The 23,162-nt window shown below is 36.4% G+C and overlaps 1 protein-coding gene across 1 annotated transcript; it reads right to left on the bottom strand.

The window, feature by feature from the left end:
• Positions 1–47: 47 nt before the first annotated feature.
• Positions 48–14,040, bottom strand: LOC132558712 (tRNA N(3)-methylcytidine methyltransferase METTL2-like). The gene is made up of 8 exons (XM_060223308.1): positions 13,971–14,040; positions 12,351–12,544; positions 9,928–10,019; positions 7,841–8,232; positions 7,315–7,482; positions 2,420–2,576; positions 1,976–2,041; positions 48–775 (listed from the first exon to the last, which is right to left on the bottom strand). The coding sequence occupies exons 1-8, from the start codon at positions 13,971–13,973 to the stop codon at positions 492–494; spliced, it is 1,356 nt and encodes a 451-aa protein (XP_060079291.1). The 5' UTR covers positions 13,974–14,040; the 3' UTR covers positions 48–491.
• Positions 14,041–23,162: the final 9,122 nt, after the last annotated feature.

The raw sequence follows: 23,162 nt of genomic DNA on the forward strand, positions 1-23,162 counted from the left end.
AATTATCAAAACAGACTTATGAATAAAGAAATAGTTTAATTCCTAGTCACATTTTATAAACATCTTTATATTATAAACATTAAAACAATTTAAACAGACAAGCAATAACTACTAGAGATGGTCATTTATAATCTTGTACATACACACATCAACTGACAAAAAGTGTTTGTTTTACTGTGATGTTAAAAACTGTTGGAGGACTTAAAATAATAACTAGTAGTTTGTCAGAATTTGAAGATCTTAACCATTTTTTTAGACAGAAAATTTGATTGTTGATGACAATTTTTTAAAACTGAAAAAGCATATTATACATTTACGATGCACATTAATATTCGGTGCATGCTTTCAAGTTAATTTGCTTAAATTTATAGAGCACAATTACTGAAAACTGTCATCCCAATCACAGGATGCTGCTTCCAAGTCAATCACTCTTGAAGGTGTTAAGAGGCATTAAGTGTTGTTAAGTTGGTAACTAGAAATGTCTGCCTCAATCATAAAGCTGAACCACATGATAATTCAGTTGTCTCCTCTTCAATACCAGAAGCTTGATCTGTTTCTGTAGTATCTGGAGTATTAGATCCACTCTGTAAATTCTGAGTTGTCTGCCCATGATCACCAGTGACCCTGGCATGTGAACTGTCTGGTTTTGTGTATTTACACTGGATCCAGACTCGATACATCTTAAGCTGTCTTCCTCTGTTAACCTGTAGTCGTCTGTCTATGTAGTTCTGTTTCTCTTTTAACCCAGCCTTTGTGAACATGTCTTTTAATTCATCTGAAACCAGATCGAGACAAATATGAAAATTGGTTGTACAATATCCACTATATATCTGATTGTATTTGAGTTTAATTTGATACCAAAATTTGGTTCCTAGACCCCTCGTGTGGGTAACACATGCAGGGAAATTGAAAGACGCAAAGTTTGCAGAGATCAATCGCAACAGGTGATGAGGCCAGGTTTACAAAGTTATTGTTGTAAAATTGTTAATTTTTGTGAGGGATCTATCTTCATGAAGTACATGGATTCTCTTCATCCATCAATTTATATGTCCTTGAAATGATTTTACAGATAAAGATTTAGATGGATTATAGTATTACTGGATTTTGAGAGCAAGATAAATATGTAAAACCCAGTGCTTATGAAAACGTAATTATATAGTATTTTTCAAAACCAAGAAAATTGAGTCTCATGAATATATATGATTATACAGTAACTAATAGGCTGGTTTTACCCTCCTACAGGGCTTTCCTGGGGCAGGTTCCCAATAAGGGGGCATAAAATATATGATTATACAGTAACTAATAGGCTGGTTTTACCCTCCTACAGGGCTTTCCTGGGGCAGGTTCCCAATAAGAGGGCAGTAAATATATGATTATACAGTAACTAGTAGGCTGGTTTTACCCTCATACAGGGCTTTCCTGGGGCAGGACCCCAATAAGAGGGCAAAAAATATATGATTATACAGTAACTAGTAGGCTGGTTTTACCCTCCTACAGGGCTTTCTTGGGGCAGGTTCCCAATAAGAGGGCAAAAATGGTTAACTAACTAACAAACCCAGCCTCATCTTATGTTGTGATTATTCTTTAATCATTGTGAGATGAATGGGGATTTTTTGTATATCTTAACTGTTTTGTTAAATACTAAACCAAATGGATTAACATAGTTTTTCTTAAAATGAGGTTTTAGTCCCTGATGTTGTCCCATAGAAATCAAACATTCTTTCTTACACTGAACTCCATTCCTTTGTGTTTTTACATACTGAAATCACAAACTTATTTGTTAACATATAAGAAAAAAATCTTCATTACAAACTTCATGAGTCAGGAATTGTTCTGTGAATCTGATCCTTAGTATACTTTTAGAAATATATTGAAGATTTTAATAAAACATTTTGATATCTTTCGAATTAAAGGACAAAATCCAAAACTTAATGTGAATATCCTGAGATGAAGCTTGTACAAACTGTTTGTCTACCTTGAGTGAAGAAATACACCCTAGTGCCATCTCCTCGGACATAGAAGTTTTCTGAAAGGCATCTCCCTGTAATAATATAGCAATTATACATTGTACACACAGTTTACATCAAAAGAAAGAGAGAATTTAGCTATTTCATGACAGAAACATACTTTCCCATTTGAAGTAAAAACTGTCCTTGTATAATGCCTCTCATAGGCTGTATTTACCCTACAAGAAAGCCAGCACTTCAATACATCATTTCCTCTCATTTCCAAACTACATGGAGTGAATAAATATTACGGAATAATAAAAAGTACCTGGTGACATTTCTGGTGAGTTATTGAAAATATTGATACTTTCATATTTCCAGCACTGAAAGTTTTAAACAGCTATTAGATCTCTGACGTAAGGAAATAATATTCCATCAAATGATTTTATTTTTTCATTCTGAAGGCAAATTACCTTTTTTAAATCGTAGTTGTGCTAAATCATATCGGCCGTAATCCCGAAACATGATGGTTCCTCCTGGCTTTAGATGTTTGGCTAATTTGTCTATAACGTACTGCATTCTGAAAAAATTAATACAGAGATTTAAATAGTTTTCTGACCCATAATTAACCTCTATCATCCCCTATGTATGTGAGGTGAGTACATGTGTTGAGTGTGACCTCCCTATGTGTGTGAGGTGAGTACATGTGTTGGGTGTCCTTTAAGGATGACCTGTATGTGTGTGAGGTGAGTACATGTGTTGGGTGTCCTTTAAGGATGACCTATATGTATGTGAGGTGAGTACATGTGTTGGGTGTCCTTTAAGGATGACCTATATGTATGTGAGGTGAGTACATGTGTTGAGTGTGACCTCCCTATGTGCGTGAGGTGAGTACATGTGTTGAGTTTGACATCCTATGTGTGTGAGGTGAGTACATGTGTTGGGTGTCCTTTAAGGATGACCTGTATGTGTGTGAGGTGAGTACATGTGTTGGGTGTCCTTTAAGGATGACCTGTATGTGTGTGAGGTGAGTACATGTGTTGGGTGTCCTTTAAGGATGACCTGTATGTGTGTGAGGTGAGTACATGTGTTGGGTGTCCTTTAAGGATGACCTGTATGTGTGTGAGGTGAGTACATGTGTTGGGTGTCCTTTAAGGATGACCTGTATGTGTGTGAGGTGAGTACATGTGTTGGGTGTCCTTTAAGGATGACCTATATGTATGTGAGGTGAGTACATGTGTTGAGTGTCCTTTAAGGATGACTTGTATGTATGTGAGGTGAGTACATGTGTTGGGTGTCCTTTAAGGATGACCTGTATGTGTGTGAGGTGAGTACATGTGTTGAGTGTCCTTTAAGGATGACCTATATGTATGTGAGGTGAGTACATGTGTTGAGTGTGACCTCCCTATGTGTGTGAGGTGAGTACATGTGTTGGGTGTCCTTTAAGGATGACCTGTATGTGTGTGAGGTGAGTACATGTGTTGGGTGTCCTTTAAGGATGACCTGTATGTGTGTGAGGTGAGTACATGTGTTGGGTGTCCTTTAAGGATGACCTGTATGTATGTGAAGTGAGTACATGTGTTGGGTGTCCTTTAAGGATGACCTGTATGTGTGTGAGGTGAGTACATGTGTTGGGTGTCCTTTAAGGATGACCTATATGTGTGTGAGGTGAGTACATGTGTTGGGTGTCCTGTTTAAGGATGACCTGTATGTGTGTGAGGTGAGTACATGTGTTGGGTGTCCTTTAAGGATGACCTGTATGTGTGTGAGGTGAGTACATGTGTTGGGTGTCCTTTAAGGATGACCTGTATGTGTGTGAGGTGAGTACATGTGTTGTATGTGTGTGTCATGTGTTGGGTTTAAGGATGACCTGTATGTGTGTGTGAGGTGAGTACATGTGTTGGGTGTCATTTAAGGATGAGCTGTATGTATGTGAGGTGAGTACATGTGTTGGGTGTCCTTTAAGGATGACCTGTATGTGTGTGAGGTGAGTACTGTATGTGTGTGTGTTGGGTGTCCTTTAAGGATGACCTGTATGTGTGTGAGGTGAGTACATGTGTTGGGTGTCCTTTAAGGATGACCTGTATGTGTGTGAGGTGAGTACATGTGTTGGGTGTCCTTTAAGGATGACCTATATGTGTGTGAGGTGAGTACATGTGTTGGGTGTCCTTTAAGGATGACCTGTATGTGTGTGAGGTGAGTACATGTGTTGGGTGTCCTTTAAGGATGACCTGTATGTGTGTGAGGTGAGTACATGTGTTGGGTGTCCTTTAAGGATGACCTGTATGTCTGTGAGGTGAGTACATGTGTTGGGTGTCCTTTAAGGATGACCTGTATGTGTGTGAGGTGAGTACATGTGTTGGGTGTCCTTTAAGGATGACCTGTATGTGTGTGAGGTGAGTACATGTGTTGGGTGTCCTTTAAGGATGACCTGTATGTGTGTGAGGTGAGTACATGTGTTGGGTGTCCTTTAAGGATGACCTGTATGTGTGTGATGTGTGTGATGTGTGTGAGTACATGTGTTGGGTGTCCTTTAGGAGGTATGACCTGTATGTGTGTGAGGTGAGTACATGTGTTGGGTGTCCTTTAAGGATGACCTGTATGTGTGTGAGGTGAGTACATGTGTTGGGTGTCCTTTAAGGACGACCTATATGTGTGTGAGGTGAGTACATGTGTTGGGTGTCCTTTAAGGACGACCTATATGTGTGTGAGGTGAGTACATGTGTTGGGTGTCCTTTAAGGACGACCTGTATGTGTGTGAGGTGAGTACATGTGTTGGGTGTCCTTTAAGGATGACCTGTATGTGTGTGAGGTGAGTACATGTGTTGGGTGTCCTTTAAGGATGACCTGTATGTGTGTGTGTGATGTGTGTGTACATGTGTTGGGTGTCCTTTAAGGATGACCTGTATGTGTGTGAGGTGAGTACATGTGTTGAGTTTGACCTGTATGTGTGTGAGGTGAGTACATGTGTTGGGTGTCCTTTAAGGATGACCTGTATGTGTGTGAGGTGAGTACATGTGTTGGGTGTCCTTTAAGGATGACCTGTATGTATGTGAGGTGAGTACATGTGTTGGGTGTCCTTTAAGGATGACCTGTATGTGTGTGAGGTGAGTACATGTGTTGGGTGTCCTTTAAGGATGACCTGTATGTGTGTGAGGTGAGTACATGTGTTGGGTGTCTTTTAAGGATGACCTGTATGTGTGTGAGGTGAGTACATGTGTTGGGTGTCCTTTAAGGACGACCTGTATGTGTGTGAGGTGAGTACATGTGTTGGGTGTCCTTTAAGGACGACCTGTATGTGTGTGAGGTGAGTACATGTGTTGGGTGTCCTTTAAGGACGACCTGTATGTGTGTGAGGTGAGTACATGTGTTGGGTGTCCTTTAAGGACGACCTGTATGTGTGTGAGGTGAGTACATGTGTTGGGTGTCCTTTAAGGATGACCTGTATGTGTGTGAGGTGAGTACATGTGTTGGGTGTCCTTTAAGGATGACCTGTATGTGTGTGAGTATGTGTGTGAGTACATGTGTTGGGTGTCCTTTAAGGATGACCTGTATGTGTGTGAGGTGAGTACATGTGTTGGGTGTCCTTTAAGGATGACCTGTATGTGTGTGAGGTGAGTACATGTGTTGGGTGTCCTTTAAGGACGACCTGTATGTGTGTGAGGTGAGTACATGTGTTGGGTGTCCTTTAAGGATGACCTGTATGTGTGTGAGGTGAGTACATGTGTTGAGTGTGACCTCCCTATGTGCGTGAGGTGAGTACATGTGTTGAGTTTGACATCCTATGTATGTGAGGTGAGTACATGTATTGAGTGTGACTTCCCTGTGTGTTTAAGGATGACCTATATGTGTGTGAGGTGAGTACATGTGTTAGGTGTCCTTTAAGGATGACCTATATGTATGTGAGGTGAGTACATGTGTTGAGTGTGACCTCCCTATGTGTGTGAGGTGAGTACATGTGTTGGGTGTCCTTTAAGGATGACCTGTATGTGTGTGAGGTGAGTACATGTGTTGGGTGTCCTTTAAGGATGACCTGTATGTGTGTGAGGTGAGTACATGTGTTGGGTGTCCTTTAAGGATGACCTGTATGTGTGTGAGGTGAGTACATGTGTTGGGTGTCCTTTAAGGATGACCTGTATGTGTGTGAGGTGAGTACATGTGTTGGGTGTCCTTTAAGGATGACCTGTATGTGTGTGAGGTGAGTACATGTGTTGAGTTTGACATCCTATGTGTGTGAGGTGAGTACATGTGTTGAGTGTGACCTCCCTATGTGTGTGAGGTGAGTACATGTGTTGGGTGTCCTTTAAGGATGACCTATATGTATGTGAGGTGAGTACATGTGTTGGGTGTCCTTTAAGGATGACCTGTATGTGTGTGAGGTGAGTACATGTGTTGGGTGTCCTTTAAGGACTATCCCATATGTAAAATAGTATATCATGTGTTATGTCCTTTAAGGTCTGTATGTGTGTGAAAATATCCAAAATGTACCTATTTCAATTTTGCATCTTTTGTTTTTTGCTATTTTACTGTATCAGAAATTCAAAAGGCCTCTTCTGAAGACTTTAGGATGAACATCAGTGTAGATTCTAACATCAGTGTAGATTCTAACATCAGTGTAGATTCTAACATCAGTGTAGATTCTAACATCAGTGTAGATTTACATCAGTGTAGATTCTAACATCAGTGTAGATTCTAACATCAGTGTAGATTCTAACATCAGTGTAGATTCTAACATCAGTTGGAGATCTCACTGACCAGCCATCTAGATAAGAGATTTACATTTTGTATAGTATTTATTTATTACAAGTGTTTGGACAAGAAAGTGCTCGGGTGTATGTAGGTACATCAGCCTGATGTATTACTCATGTGTTTACAATGAAATGAAGAAAAACAAAAATTTTGTGATTTTGAGGTTTGCGATTTCAAAAAGGTCACTACATTTGCAAAAATTGGATACCCGCTAAAAATTCCTGATAGACTAATCAACCTAACCCCAAAACTCAAAAATAAACTACTTCTATCAATGATTTGGTTTCCTGCCTATTACCACTGAGCAAACTATCAGTTAATTGTTTGGGCGGTATCTCTCAACAAAACCTGGAGTGTAACAGATGTTTTACCGGAACAGCCATTATATCTCTTTCTTCCTTTCACAGGGCTCTCGATCTGCCAGATTTGGGGCCGAATTCCCAATACAAAATAGTATCTTTTTTCCCAATTTAGACCCCAAGTTTTCCCAATTCTAAGGAAAACGCCGATATTTTCCCCAATTCTAGGGGCCTGGGCCCCAGTCCCAAAATGGGGTGTGAGAGCCCTGTTTCAATGCTCATTTTCAAAGCAATTAAGTGAGTTATCAACATGTTTCTGCATCTTTAAAACAAAACTTTAAGCACTGAGAAATGAGACCAGTGGAAAATTGTCTTACCTTTACCAATTGTATTGCAGTAGATGAGAAATCACAACAGTAAACCATCAGGTTTGGGTCGTTGTTTGTACGGAGGACGGGAAACACTGTGTTTCCTACCCCACATCCCACCTGTAAGTATTTATCAGACACTATAACAGTGTAATAATGTCTTGTATTAGATTTTAACAAATATTTCACACCAGATCTGGGATTTAAGAGACACATGTATTTTTTTTCATTAGTCTGATATGGAGCATTTTCACTTCATTTTGGGAAGAAAATTGGTGAATTGGAAATGAAATTTTCAACAAGAAATTTCAAATTGGGGAATTTGACTTAATAAGAAATAATTTCACTTGAAAATAGAGGCAATTCTGGATAAAACAACCCTTACATAAAATATCATCGGATTATGAAATCTGGAGTTGGCATAAAAAAACTTATGCCTATATATTGAGTCCCTAAATCTATTGAAAATGTTACATACCTCAAATATTCTAAACTTTGCATTTTGTCCAGGAAAACCAGATTCGTTTTCACATGTGTGTAAATGAGTAATCTTTTGTACAGAAAAGTCCTTCAGTTTGTCACAATTGTCCTTGCTCTGACTGTCAGAGCCACAGGATTGAGAACCTCCTGAAACATCACAGTCACTAACAGGATCTAGATTCAGTCGGTCATTGGTTTCCGAACTCTCCTGATAATGACTAAAACTATCGTTCTTTTGAGAGTCATGTGACACTTCCTGGGAGATGGTAGTTGACTCTGGCGCCAGTTCAGGGAATTCTGTGAAGAGCCAATGCCGATCCTTAAAGAACCTATTGTTGTGCTGACCATAGAATTTGTTCCAGTAGTTGCCAGCATTGTCATCATACTCAGCTGAAAAACAAAGAGAAGGAACTGATGATAATGCTGTTATGATTTTTTCTTGTCATATACATGTATATGTTAATTTCTTGCCTATCGAATTCAACGTTTCAGAATTTCAATCTGTTTTGAGCTGAAAATATTTTAAACAGGCATATTGAATTGCCTGCAATGTCAGGAAACATCCCCTACTGAAATACATGTACAATCATAAATTACAATCTACCCACTGTATTACTTAGATTTGGCAAATACTTTATTTCACAAACTTATCTCTCCAGACACATCCATAAATGTCTTTATAAACGTTGATCTAGAAATGGCTTTAAATTTGCAAATAAAGACTTATTAGAGACATGGACTTTACAAGACTTCTATATCATTAAACAATAGCTTCATATTGGCTGCCATTTTGTTTATGGGAGTCATGTGACTACAACTGAAATTATCAGAATCGAAAAGTAAAATGCTTCTAGCAGTTTTGTTTGTGATTACACAATATGGTATGTATTGTCTACAAAGGCAAGTTATGATAACAATGGTTTCAATATGGATACCAAAGTTGTTATTTTCTTACAAATAATAGCAATCAGGGTTTTCCATAATTTTGTTAGTAGTAGGCTGTGTAATAAACATAGGCGGCTGGCCTGCCGTGTACGTGTAGTCGTGTACGGAACATTATTACGGAACTGGATTGGTGTAGGCGGCCAAATGATCAGAGTAGCCGGTCAAATTGGCCGGCGACCGGCTCTTATGGAAAACCCTGAGCAATGGATTTTAATTCAGACTGGCTCTGAACATGTATTACCGTAAAAATAAATCCCACACAGATAGGTATATGATTTATAGTTCTGTAACTTATTCTATATACAAAAGAAAAACAAGAGGCCCATGGGCCTTAATGGTCATCTGACAAAAAGCAAGCCAAACTCTAACAACAGTGAGTCTGCTATTAAAACAATGGGTCAAGGTCATTCATTTGAACAAACTTGGTAGCCCTTCATTGCAGCATCCTACAGACCCAATATCAGCATTCTGAGCCTTTTGGTTGTTGAAAAGAAGTTGTTTAAAAATTTCAACATATTTGACAGCTGTGACCTTGAAAGTGGGTCGAGGTCATTCATTTGAACAAACTTTGTAGCCTGTCCTCCAAGCATCCTACATGCCCAATATCAGCACTCTTGGACTTTTGCTTATTGAGAAGAAGTTGTTTGTATATTTTAACATATTTGACCCCTGTGACCTTGAAAGTGGGTCAAGGTCATTAATTTGAACACACTTTGTAGGGCTCCATGCCAGCATGCTATGGGCCAAGTATTAGCCCCCTAGGCCTTCTAGTATTTGAGAAGAAGTTTTTTGAATGAAAAGTTTATGGACGGTGGACGACGACGGATGAAGCACGATGGCTATAGGTGATCTCGACCCTTCTGGTCAGATGACCTAAAAAACTGAAACTAAAAACTGAAGCTTAAGTCTATACATTTTGCACACTCTACAAAACACTACAAAATTAAATATAATAAAAATCAAACCATAATACACATAGACTGAAAATTTCTGTCTCTATAATGATAATTTTATGTCAATATTCTTATTTATCATGCTGCTGTTGATATTTACATTTTTATTGACTAACATCTGTAAATGTTCTTTTCTGGTACTATAATACTGTAATATGGACAAAACGAACAATAACTGAATGGTCACCTTGCTGTTCGTCTGACAATTGGTCCTTTAATTGGTGTGAAGTTATCCTCATGGCATCTGATTCCTGTTCATCATCCCACACAACGTTGTCCCTGAAACATAACAAATAGCTGCTTATCCTCACTCCAAATAGATAACTATCTATCATACATCACAATAAAAAGTGATTATCAATACATTTACCAGTTTACTTATCAATATGATTTCTCAACAGGAATCCATTTTATTCCTGAACTAATTGATATGGAAATATTTGCAGTTCACATGTAACCCATACATAGTGGACTAAGCAGTGGTAGGATATCTTTTTAAAAACCAAATCCCAATTTCATAATATGACATCAAGTTATTGGTCTATGGAGATATTTGTATATTTTATATTTTCTTTAGGAAGTGCACTTAAAACAACAAATGACTTGTTTTAATACCCATTGACCATCTAAATCTATACTGGTTTGTATTGTATACCTGTCTGTGCTGATTACCTGTCTGTATTGTAAACCTGTCGGTATTGTTTACCTGTCTGTGCTGATTACCTGTCTGTATTGTTTACCTGTCTGTGCTGATTACCTGTCTGTATTATTTACCTGTCTGTATTGTTTACCTGTCTGTGCTGATTACCTGTCTGTATTGTTTACCTGTCTGTGCTGATTACCTGTCTGTATTGTTTACCTGTCTGTGCTGATTACCTGTCTGTGCTGATTACCTGTCTATATTGTATACCTGTCTGCGCTGATTACCTGTCTGTATTGTATACCTGTCTGCGCTGATTACCTGTCTGTATTGTATACCTGTCTGTGCTGATAACCTGTCTGTATTGTTTACCTGTCTGTGCTGATTACCTGTCTGTATTGTTTACCTATCTGCGCTGATTACCTGTCTGTATTGTATACCTGTCTGTGCTGATTACCTGTCTGTATTTTTTACATTTCTATATTGTATACCTTTCTGTATTGCTTACCTGTCTGTATTGTTTACCTGTCTGTGCTGATTACCTATCTATATTGTATACCTGTATGTGCTGATTACCTGTCTGTATTGTTAACCTGTCTGTATTGTTTACCTGTCTGTGTTGATTACCTGTCTGTATTGTTAACCTGTCTGTATTGTTTACCTGTCTGTGCTGATTACCTGTCTGTATTGTTTACCTGTCTGTGCTGATTACCTGTCTGTATTGTATACCTGTCTGTATTGTTTACCTGTCTGTATTGTTAACCTGTCTGTATTGTTTACCTGTCTGTGCTGATTACCTGTCTGTATTGTTTACCTGTCTGTGCTGATTACCTGTCTGTATTGTTTACCTGTCTGTGCTGATTACCTGTCTGTATTGTTTACCTGTCTGTGCTGATTACCTGTCTGTGCTGATTACCTGTCTATATTGTATACCTGTCTGCGCTGATTACCTGTCTGTATTGTATACCTGTCTACGCTGATTACCTGTCTGTATTGTATACCTGTCTGTGCTGATTACCTGTCTGTATTGTTTACCTGTCTGTGCTGATTACCTGTCTGTATTGTTTACCTGTCTGTGCTGATTACCTGTCTGTATTGTTTACCTGTCTGTGCTGATTACCTGTCTGTATTGTTTACCTGTCTGTGCTGATTACCTGTCTGTGCTGATTACCTGTCTATATTGTATACCTGTCTGCGCTGATTACCTGTCTGTATTGTATACCTGTCTGTGCTGATTACCTGTCTATATTGTATACCTGTCTGCGCTGATTACCTGTCTGTGCTGATTACCTGTCTGTATTGTTTACCTGTCTGTGCTGATTACCTGTCTGTATTGTTAACCTGTCTGTGCTGATTACCTGTCTGTATTGTTTACCTGTCTGTGCTGATTACCTGTCTGTATTGTTTACCTGTCTGTGCTGATTACCTGTCTACATTGACCACCTGTTTCTTCTGATTAATTGTCTGCATTAACTACCATTCTATTCTGATCACCTGTCTGTTTTGACTACCTGTCTACATTGACCACCAGTTTGTACTGAACACTTTATTGCACTGATCACCTGTCTGCACTGACCAGCTGTATTGTTCTGTCTGCACTGACTATATGCTTGCACTGACCATCTGATACTGAACTGACCATCTGATCTGCCTGCACTGACCACCTGTCTGCACTGACCAGCTGTATTGTTCTGTCTGCACTGACTGTATGTTTGTACTGTCTACTTCCTTGCTCCGATGACCTGTTCCTGTTCTGATCACCTGTCTGTACTGACCACCTGTTTGTACTGAATACCCCAGTTACTGACCTATATTCTGACCCCCTGGTGTAGGAACCTGATGAACTTGGTTCACAATGTATTTCATTTTGATGATGCTTATGTAGCTGAGTTACTAAAGATTAAAATGACAACAACTGGGTTAATTTATTTACTTAGAGTTATAAGAAAAAAAAGTTACATGTAATTTACCAATTGTTGAAGAGAAAAACATTATCAGGGTTGACCAAGGGTCTTGCTCCAAAGGGAGGTCTATTTTTGTTGGACTCTTTACAGTTCACATGGGTATTGCTGCAAGTCTGACGCAGGTCAGCCAGGGAAAGTATCTGTACTTTCAGTATAGGAAGTCTAGCCTTTCTTAACAGATTTCTTAACAGGACACTCATCTGGAAGCAAAATTAAATCAAGTTTTGTCTATTTTTTTGTTTTTAATCAGATAATTATTCAAAATAGTTTATTATAAGTAGAACAACTGTAACTACCTGTATATTAGATCTGTGCATTACCAGGTGGGTGGCAGTGTACATGTAGTAGAATCTGATGAATTTATGTAAATAGATGAAAACCAACAAGTCAGAGTTACCATAGCCTACAAGTCTAAAGGGTTCACACTATCTATCTGCATTTTTTTCTGTCTTCATCGTTTCAATAATGATTGACACAATGAAAAAAAATAACTGCAGAGAGATGGTCAGAACTCTTTGGACTTGTAGGCTATGGTAAAATCAAGTCTGAAACTTTAATGATTAGATCTATAGATCTTTTAAAAATTAAAATGCTGCACCAGACCAATTATCAAACACAAAAAATGGTTTTTAGCTGTTTAATCTGAATACTTATCAGTGATTTAAATTGTGTAATCTTGGGAGAGATATTTCATGTACATTTCCAGCTGTAACAAATTCAAGGTAGTTCCTGTTATGTTTTCCACAGGATGTTAAATAACACTGGTGTAATGGCAAACACCGATGAAAATTTGAACATTTATTGTAACACCCTATTAAGATATCAAACATTTACATTGTTGTAGTGATGTCATTCTATATAATGATATTCGAACCTCTTATGTATGTACACATACACAAAAAACTGATAAGTCAATATTGTTGCGAAAATACACAAAATAAATGAATTCATTTTGAAGTATGCACATTTTTCAGGAACCAGTGTTTATTTTGACAGTTGTCTAGCACAGCAGAGCCGACTGTGCAGTTATCTGCTTGAATTCATATCAATTACCACAGCCTTGTTTCAGAGCTTTTATGATTAGGAAAGTGTGTACATTTCATATTTATCATGTGTCATGAGTGAATAAATTGGTTGTTTTGTGGAATGAGAACCAAAAAAACAATAAGCGTTTGAGCACTGGTCATGTTTGTCTAAATAGCTACCTGATGATACAATAAAGACTGTCCTATACTATGTAGTATCTCGCCGTGTGAACAGCTTACATTGTTGAAGTAGGTCAAGGCTTGATCTGATAATTGTATGAAACAAGTAAACAGTTCTGATCTAAAGAACAATATTAGGGGAAGTCTTCTGTGGTATGTATATACATCACATATACGTCATGGCTACACGATAAAAACAAGTTCAAGTGTTTCTATTTCAAAATGATTCTGAATTTGAGTAATTAACTACTCAAACCAGTAACTATCCCTAAAATGAAGGACTATTACCCATATGCGGGATTTTGCCCAACCTGACTAACGTTGATGGAGGGATGTGATTGTTCCCCGTCAAAACAGATCAGAAGATAGCTAGGCTTCAGCAGACTGTTTTACCCTAGCCTACATCTCTATTCAAACATACCATGCGTTATGTTCAAACACGTTTTTGGGGTCCGTTAAGAGACGATTTCCAAACTGGGGCCTTGCTGCCCCTTCGGCTGCATCATTGTTACTACTAGATTCCTGCATGTCGTAGTTCAGCACATGTTCAACACTGTAGCTTGTTTCACAACATTTTCTTGTGTGACACCAATACACGCGTGTTGTGGTCGACGTCAGTGAGAAGTTCACTTCGGATATATTCAAAACAAACGCCCATCTGATACAGATGATATTTCTAAGTTTAAGTCCGTGACGGGCTATAAATCCGACAAAACATTTTTTTTCTAACTGTTTGGAGATATTTCTTTATGAGAGGCCAAACCGACATTGATTAATAAAGCAATGTTGACTCTGTACGAAAAATGTACAAGATATCTAATTTACCAGATCAGACATATCATTCACTTAACTCATTTTAACAAAAGGCTGATATTCAACGACAAAGATATCTTAATTAATATTCTTTGAAATATCATATTATTTAAAAATAAGATATCTCACTTATGAAATGAGATATTTTATTAAGCGAATTAGAATAGAAATATCATCTCTCAAAATAAAATATGTAAACTAGATATCACATTAACTATAAATAGTCTATTCTTTATAGATCTAAACTCATTAACAAAATATTAAATCACATATCTTATTTCATGATTTGAATTTTGAGATAATGAACCTCACTTAGAAGATCTGATCGAAAGTTCCGACGTTAACAGGCAGAATGATCACTGGCGGCAACGGAATCAAACATCTATGAGCCCAATGCCGAGATATTGACGGGTACGTAAGGTGTGTGATTATTTTCTGTCCTTCTATATCTACTGCTACATGTAATTATAGTATTTATAAAAGTGATTGATCAGCCAATTGTGATGTCATCAGCTAAGTTAAACGATGCTGTAGCATTCACCCTGGAACGAATAGGTGAAGAGAGTCATCACAGATGACGTCAGATTGAGAATGAATAGTTTTTTTAACTTCGAAGATTCATAATTATACTGTCTATTCATGCCAGTGCTAGTGTTGTACAGTATGTCTGATGGTAGTTATATACTGTCTATTCATGCCCAGTACTAGTGTTGTACAGTATATATATATGTCTGATGGTAGTTATATACTGTCTATTCATGCCCAGTACTAGTGTTGTACAGTATATATATATGTCTGATGGTAGTTATATACTGTCTATTCATGCCCAGTACTAGTGTTGTACAGTATATATATATATATGTCTGATGGTAGTTATATACTGTCTATTCATGCCCAGTACTAGTGTTGTACAGTATATATATATATATATATGTCTGATGGTAGTTATATACTGTCTATTCATGCCCAGTACTAGTGTTGTACAGTATATATATATGTCTGATGGTAGTTATATACTGTCTATTCATGCCCAGTACTAGTGTTGTACAGTATATATATATATATATGTCTGATGGTAGTTATATACTGTCTATTCATGCCCAGTACTAGTGTTGTACAGTATATATATATATGTCTGATGGTAGTTATATACTGTCTATTCATGCCCAGTACTAGTGTTGTACAGTATATATATATATGTCTGATGGTAGTTATATACTGTCTATTCATGACCAGTACTAGTGTTGTACAGTATGTCTGATGGTAGTTATATACTGTCTATTCATGACCAGTGCTAGTGTTGTACAGTATATATATATATGTCTGATGGTAGTTATATACTGTCTATTCATGCCCAGTGCTAGTGTTGTAAAGTATGTCTGATGGTAGTTATATACTGTCTATTCATGACCAGTACTAGTGTTGTACAGTATGTCTGATGGTAGTTATATACTGTCTATTCATGACCAGTACTAGTGTTGTATAGTATGTCTGATGGTAGTTATATACTGTCTATTCATGACCAGTGCTAGAGTTGTACAGTATGTCTGATGGTAGTTATATACTGTCTATTCATGACCAGTACTAGTGTTGTATAGTATGTCTGATGGTAGTTATATACTGTCTATTCATGACCAGTACTAGTGTTGTATAGTATGTCTGATGGTAGTTATATACTGTCTATTCATGACCAGTACTAGTGTTGTATAGTATGTCTGATGGTAGTTATATACTGTCTATTCATGCCCAGTGCTAGTGTTGTAAAGTATGTCTGATGGTAGTTATATACTGTCTATTCATGACCAGTGCTAGTGTTGTATAGTATGTATATGTCTGATGGTAGTTATATACTGTCTATTCATGACCAGTACTAGTGTTGTACAGTATGTCTGATGGTAGTTATATACTGTCTATTCATGACCAGTACTAGTGTTGTACAGTATGTCTGATGGTAGTTATATACTGTCTATTCATGACCAGTACTAGTGTTGTAAAGTATATATATATATGTCTGATGGTAGTTATATACTGTCTATTCATGCCCAGTGCTAGTGTTGTAAAGTATGTCTGATGGTAGTTATATACTGTCTATTCATGACCAGTACTACCGTTGTATAGTATGTATATGTCTGACGGTAGTTATATACTGTCTATTCATGCCCAGTGCTAGTGTTGTACAGTATGTCTGATGGTAGTTATATACTGTCTATTCATGCCCAGTACTAGTGTTGTAGTATATATATATGTCTGACTAGTGTTGTGGTAGTTATATATACTGTCTATTCATGACCAGTACTAGTGTTGTATAGTATGTATATGTCTGATGGTAGTTATATACTGTCTATTCATGACCAGTACTAGTGTTGTACAGTATATATATATATGTCTGATGGTAGTTATATACTGTCTATTCATGACCAGTACTAGTGTTGTATAGTATGTATATGTCTGATGGTAGTTATATACTGTCTATTCATGCCCAGTACTAGTGTTGTACAGTATATATATATATGTCTGATGGTAGTTATATACTGTCTATTCATGACCAGTACTAGTGTTGTACAGTATGTCTGATGGTAGTTATATACTGTCTATTCATGACCAGTACTAGTGTTGTATAGTTTGTCTGATTGTAGTTATATACTGTCTATTCATGCCCAGTACTAGTGTTGTACAGTATATATATATATGTCTGATGGTAGTTATATACTGTCTATTCATGCCCAGTACTAGTGTTGTACAGTATATATATATATGTCTGATGGTAGTTATATACTGTCTATTCATGCCCAGTACTAGTGTTGTAGTATATATATATATGTCTGATGGTAGTTATATACTGTCTATTCATGTATATATATATATATGTCTGATGGTAGTTATATACTGTCTATTCATGCCCAGTACTAGTGTTGTACAGTATATATATATATGTCTGATGGTAGTTATATACTGTCTATTCATTCATGTCTATTCATGCCCAGTACTAGTGTTGTACAGTATATATATATATGTCTGATGGTAGTTATATACTGTCTATTCATGACCAGTACTAGTGTTGTTAGTCATATATATATGTCTAGTGTTATATGTACAGTATATATATATATATGTCTGATGGTAGTTATATACTGTCTATTCATGACCAGTACTAGTGTTGTACAGTATATATATATATGTCTGATGGTAGTTATATACTGTCTATTCATGCCCAGTAATAGTGTTGTACAGTATATATATATATGTCTGATGGTAGTTATATACTGTCTATTATAGTATATATATATATGTCTGATGGTAGTTATATATGCCCAGTACTAGTGTTGTACAGTATGTCTGATGGTAGTTATATACTGTCTATTCATGCCCAGTACTAGTGTTGTACAGTATATATATATATGTCTGATGGTAGTTATATACTGTCTATTCATGCCCAGTACTAGTGTTGTACAGTATATATATATGTCTGATGGTAGTTATATACTGTCTATTCATGACCAGTACTACCGTTGTATAGTATGTATATGTCTGACGGTAGTTATATACTGTCTATTCATGCCCAGTGCTATACAGTATGTCTGATGGTAGTTATATACTGTCTATTCATGCCCAGTACTAGTGTTGTACAGTATATATATATGCCTGATGGTAGTTATATACTGTCTATTCATGACCAGTACTAGTGTTGTATAGTATGTATATGTCTGACGGTAGTTATATACTGTCTATTCATGACCAGTACTAGTGTTGTACAGTATGTCTGATGGTAGTTATATACTGTCTATTCATGACCAGTACTAGTGTTGTATAGTATGTATATGTCTGATGGTAGTTATATACTGTCTATTCATGACCAGTACTAGTGTTGTACAGTATGTCTGATGGTAGTTATATACTGTCTATTCATGACCAGTACTAGTGTTGTATAGTATGTATATGTCTGACGGTAGTTATATACTGTCTATTCATGCCCAGTACTAGTGTTGTACAGTATATATATGTCTGATGGTAGTTATATACTGTCTATTCATGACCAGTACTAGTGTTGTATAGTATGTATATGTCTGACGGTAGTTATATACTGTCTATTCATGACCAGTACTAGTGTTGTACAGTATGTCTGATGGTAGTTATATACTGTCTATTCATGACCAGTACTAGTGTTGTATAGTATGTATATGTCTGATGGTAGTTATATACTGTCTATTCATGACCAGTACTAGTGTTGTATAGTATGTATATGTCTGACGGTAGTTATATACTGTCTATTCATGCCCAGTACTAGTGTTGTACAGTATGTCTGATGGTAGTTATATACTGTCTATTCATGACCAGTACTAGTGTTGTATAGTATGTATATGTCTGATGGTAGTTATATACTGTCTATTCATGCCCAGTACTAGTGTTGTACAGTATATATATATATATGTCTGATGGTAGTTATATACTGTCTATTCATGCCCAGTACTAGTGTTTTACAGTATATATATATATGTCTGATGGTAGTTATATACTGTCTATTCATGCCCAGTACTAGTGTTGTACAGTATATATATATGTCTGATGGTAGTTATATACTGTCTATTCATGCCCAGTACTAGTGTTGTACAGTATATATATATATGTCTGATGGTAGTTATATACTGTCTATTCATGCCCAGTACTAGTGTTGTACAGTATATATATATATATGTCTGATGGTAGTTATATACTGTCTATTCATGCCCAGTACTAGTGTTGTACAGTATATATATATATGTCTGATGGTAGTTATATACTGTCTATTCATGACCAGTACTAGTGTTGTACAGTATGTCTGATGGTAGTTATATACTGTCTATTCATGACCAGTGCTAGTGTTGTACAGTATATATATATATGTCTGATGGTAGTTATATACTGTCTATTCATGCCCAGTGCTAGTGTTGTAAAGTATGTCTGATGGTAGTTATATACTGTCTATTCATGACCAGTACTAGTGTTGTACAGTATGTCTGATGGTAGTTATATACTGTCTATTCATGACCAGTACTAGTGTTGTATAGTATGTCTGATGGTAGTTATATACTGTCTATTCATGACCAGTGCTAGTGTTGTACAGTATGTCTGATGGTAGTTATATACTGTCTATTCATGACCAGTACTAGTGTTGTATAGTATGTCTGATGGTAGTTATATACTGTCTATTCATGACCAGTACTAGTGTTGTATAGTATGTCTGATGGTAGTTATATACTGTCTATTCATGACCAGTACTAGTGTTGTATAGTATGTCTGATGGTAGTTATATACTGTCTATTCATGCCCAGTGCTAGTGTTGTAAAGTATGTCTGATGGTAGTTATATACTGTCTATTCATGACCAGTGCTAGTGTTGTATAGTATGTATATGTCTGATGGTAGTTATATACTGTCTATTCATGACCAGTATTAGTGTTGTACAGTATGTCTGATGGTAGTTATATACTGTCTATTCATGACCAGTACTAGTGTTGTAAAGTATATATATATATGTCTGATGGTAGTTATATACTGTCTATTCATGCCCAGTGCTAGTGTTGTAAAGTATGTCTGATGGTAGTTATATACTGTCTATTCATGACCAGTGCTAGTGTTGTACAGTATGTCTGATGATAGTTATATACTGTCTATTCATGACCAGTACTACCGTTGTATAGTATGTATATGTCTGACGGTAGTTATATACTGTCTATTCATGCCCAGTGCTAGTGTTGTACAGTATGTCTGATGGTAGTTATATACTGTCTATTCATGCCCAGTACTAGTGTTGTACAGTATATATATATGTCTGATGGTAGTTATATACTGTCTATTCATGACCAGTACTAGTGTTGTATAGTATGTATATGTCTGACGGTAGTTATATACTGTCTATTCATGACCAGTACTAGTGTTGTACAGTATGTCTGATGGTAGTTATATACTGTCTATTCATGACCAGTACTAGTGTTGTATAGTATGTATATGTCTGATGGTAGTTATATACTGTCTATTCATGACCAGTACTAGTGTTGTACAGTATGTCTGATGGTAGTTATATACTGTCTATTCATGACCAGTACTAGTGTTGTATAGTATGTATATGTCTGACGGTAGTTATATACTGTCTATTCATGCCCAGTACTAGTGTTGTACAGTATATATATGTCTGATGGTAGTTATATACTGTCTATTCATGACCAGTACTAGTGTTGTATAGTATGTATATGTCTGATGGTAGTTATATACTGTCTATTCATGCCCAGTACTAGTGTTGTATAGTATGTATATGTCTGATGGTAGTTATATACTGTCTATTCATACCCAGTACTAGTGTTGTACAGTATATATATATATATGTCTGATGGTAGTTTTATATTGTCTATTCATGCCCAGTACTAGTGTTGTACAGTATGTCTGATGGTAGTTATATACTGTCTATTCATGCCCAGTGCTAGTGTTGTACAGTATATATATGTCTGATGGTAGTTATATACTGTCTATTCATGCCCAGTGCTAGTGTTGTACAGTATATATATATGTCTGATGGTAGTTATATACTGTCTATTCATGACCAGTGCTAGTGTTGTACAGTATATATATATATGTCTGATGGTAGTTATATACTGTCTATTCATGACCAGTACTAGTGTTGTACAGTATATATATATATGTCTGATGGTAGTTATATACTGTCTATTCATGCCCAGTACTAGTGTTGTACAGTATATATATATATGTCTGATGGTAGTTATATACTGTCTATTCATGCCCAGTACTAGTGTTGTACAGTATATATATGTCTGATGGTAGTTATATACTGTCTATTCATGCCCAGTGCTAGTGATGTACAGTATATATATATGTCTGATGGTAGTTATATACTGTCTATTCATGACCAGTGCTAGTGTTGTACAGTATATATATATATATGTCTGATGGTAGTTATATACTGTCTATTCATGACCAGTACTAGTGTTGTACAGTATATATATATATGTCTGATGGTAGTTATATACTGTCTATTCATGCCCAGTACTAGTGTTGTACAGTATATATATATATGTCTGATGGTAGTTATATACTGTCTATTCATGCCCAGTACTAGTGTTGTACAGTATGTCTGATGGTAGTTATATACTGTCTATTCATGCCCAGTACTATTGTTGTACAGTATATATATGTCTGATGGTAGTTATATACTGTCTATTCATGACCAGTACTAGTGTTGTACAGTATGTCTGATGGTAGTTATATACTGTCTATTCATGACCAGTACTAGTGTTGTACAGTATGTCTGATGGTAGTTATATACTGTCTATTCATGACCAGTACTAGTGTTGTACAGTATGTCTGATGGTAGTTATATACTGTCTATTCATGACCAGTACTAGTGTTGTATAGTATGTCTGATGGTAGTTATATACTGTCTATACATGACCAGTACTAGTGTTGTATAGTATGTATATGTCTGATGGTAGTTATATACTGTCTATTCATGACCAGTACTAGTGTTGTATAGTATGTATATGTCTGACGGTAGTTATATACTGTCTATTCATGACCAGTACTAGTGTTGTATAGTATGTATATGTCTGATGGTAGTTATATACTGTCTATTCATGCCCAGTACTAGTGTTGTACAGTATATATATAAATGTCTGATGGTAGTTATATACTGTCTATTCATGACCAGTACTAGTGTTGTACAGTATATATATGTCTGATGGTAGTTATATACTGTCTATTCATGCCCAGTACTAGTGTTGTATAGTATGTATATGTCTGATGGTAGTTATATACTGTCTACTCATGCCCAGTACTAGTGTTGTACAGTATATATATATATGTCTGATGGTAGTTATATACTGTCTATTCATGACCAGTACTAGTGTTGTACAGTATATATATGTCTGATGGTAGTTATATACTGTCTATTCATGCCCAGTACTAGTGTTGTACAGTATGTCTGATGGTAGTTATATACTGTCTATTCATGCCCAGTACTAGTGTTGTACAGTATGTCTGATGGTAGTTATATACTGTCTATTCATGACCAGTACTAGTGTTGTAAAGTATGTCTGATGGTAGTTATATACTGTCTATTCATGCCCAGTGCTAGTGTTGTAAAGTATGTCTGATGGTAGTTATATACTGTCTATTCATGACCAGTACTAGTGTTGTACAGTATGTCTGATGGTAGTTATATACTGTCTATTCATGACCAGTACTAGTGTTGTACAGTATGTCTGATGGTAGTTATATACTGTCTATTCATGACCAGTACTAGTGTTGTACAGTATGTCTGATGGTAGTTATATACTGTCTATTCATGACCAGTACTAGTGTTGTACAGTATGTCTGATGGTAGTTATATACTGTCTATTCATGACCAGTACTAGTGTTGTACAGTATGTCTGATGGTAGTTTTATACTGTATTGAAGTGTTGATTTGTTTACACATTGAGACAAACAATGACCAGACAATGCAACACTTAAAACGTTTAATTATCCATAGATCTAAACTTTCATATAAAATCATTATTTTTCTATCGGACATATTTTCGTCGAACTAAGCAAGGATACCAGGTATTGTTGGAATGTCGAAAATAATTCACAGCATGTTGAAATGAATCACGTGGTCCCCTTTCATGCCTCTATGATGCAATACAGAACGTTTGTGTTTGTGCAGAGAATACCGCCACTGACTGTGTTTTGAAGCAGTCATGCATGTCAATACTGTTGAATAACACATTATCTATAAATAAGTTTTGTAAGAACACAGACAAGAAATGTTAAGT

Source organism: Ylistrum balloti, unplaced genomic scaffold (assembly GCF_031769215.1).
Source record: "Ylistrum balloti isolate Yb309-2 unplaced genomic scaffold, AGI_CSIRO_Ybal_v1 Utg370814, whole genome shotgun sequence".
In the NCBI taxonomy this organism is placed as follows: Eukaryota; Metazoa; Mollusca; class Bivalvia; order Pectinida; family Pectinidae; genus Ylistrum; species Ylistrum balloti.

Excerpts from the sequence above, each read along its gene's own strand:
- LOC132558712 (XM_060223308.1), bottom strand. Across the intron at positions 8,233-9,927 it reads ATTGTCAGACGAACAGCAAG|CTGAGTATGATGACAATGCT; the intron begins GTGACCATTCAG and ends TTTGTTTTTCAG. Across the intron at positions 776-1,975 it reads GGTGTATTTCTTCACTCAAG|ATGAATTAAAAGACATGTTC; the intron begins GTAGACAAACAG and ends ATCTGGTTTCAG.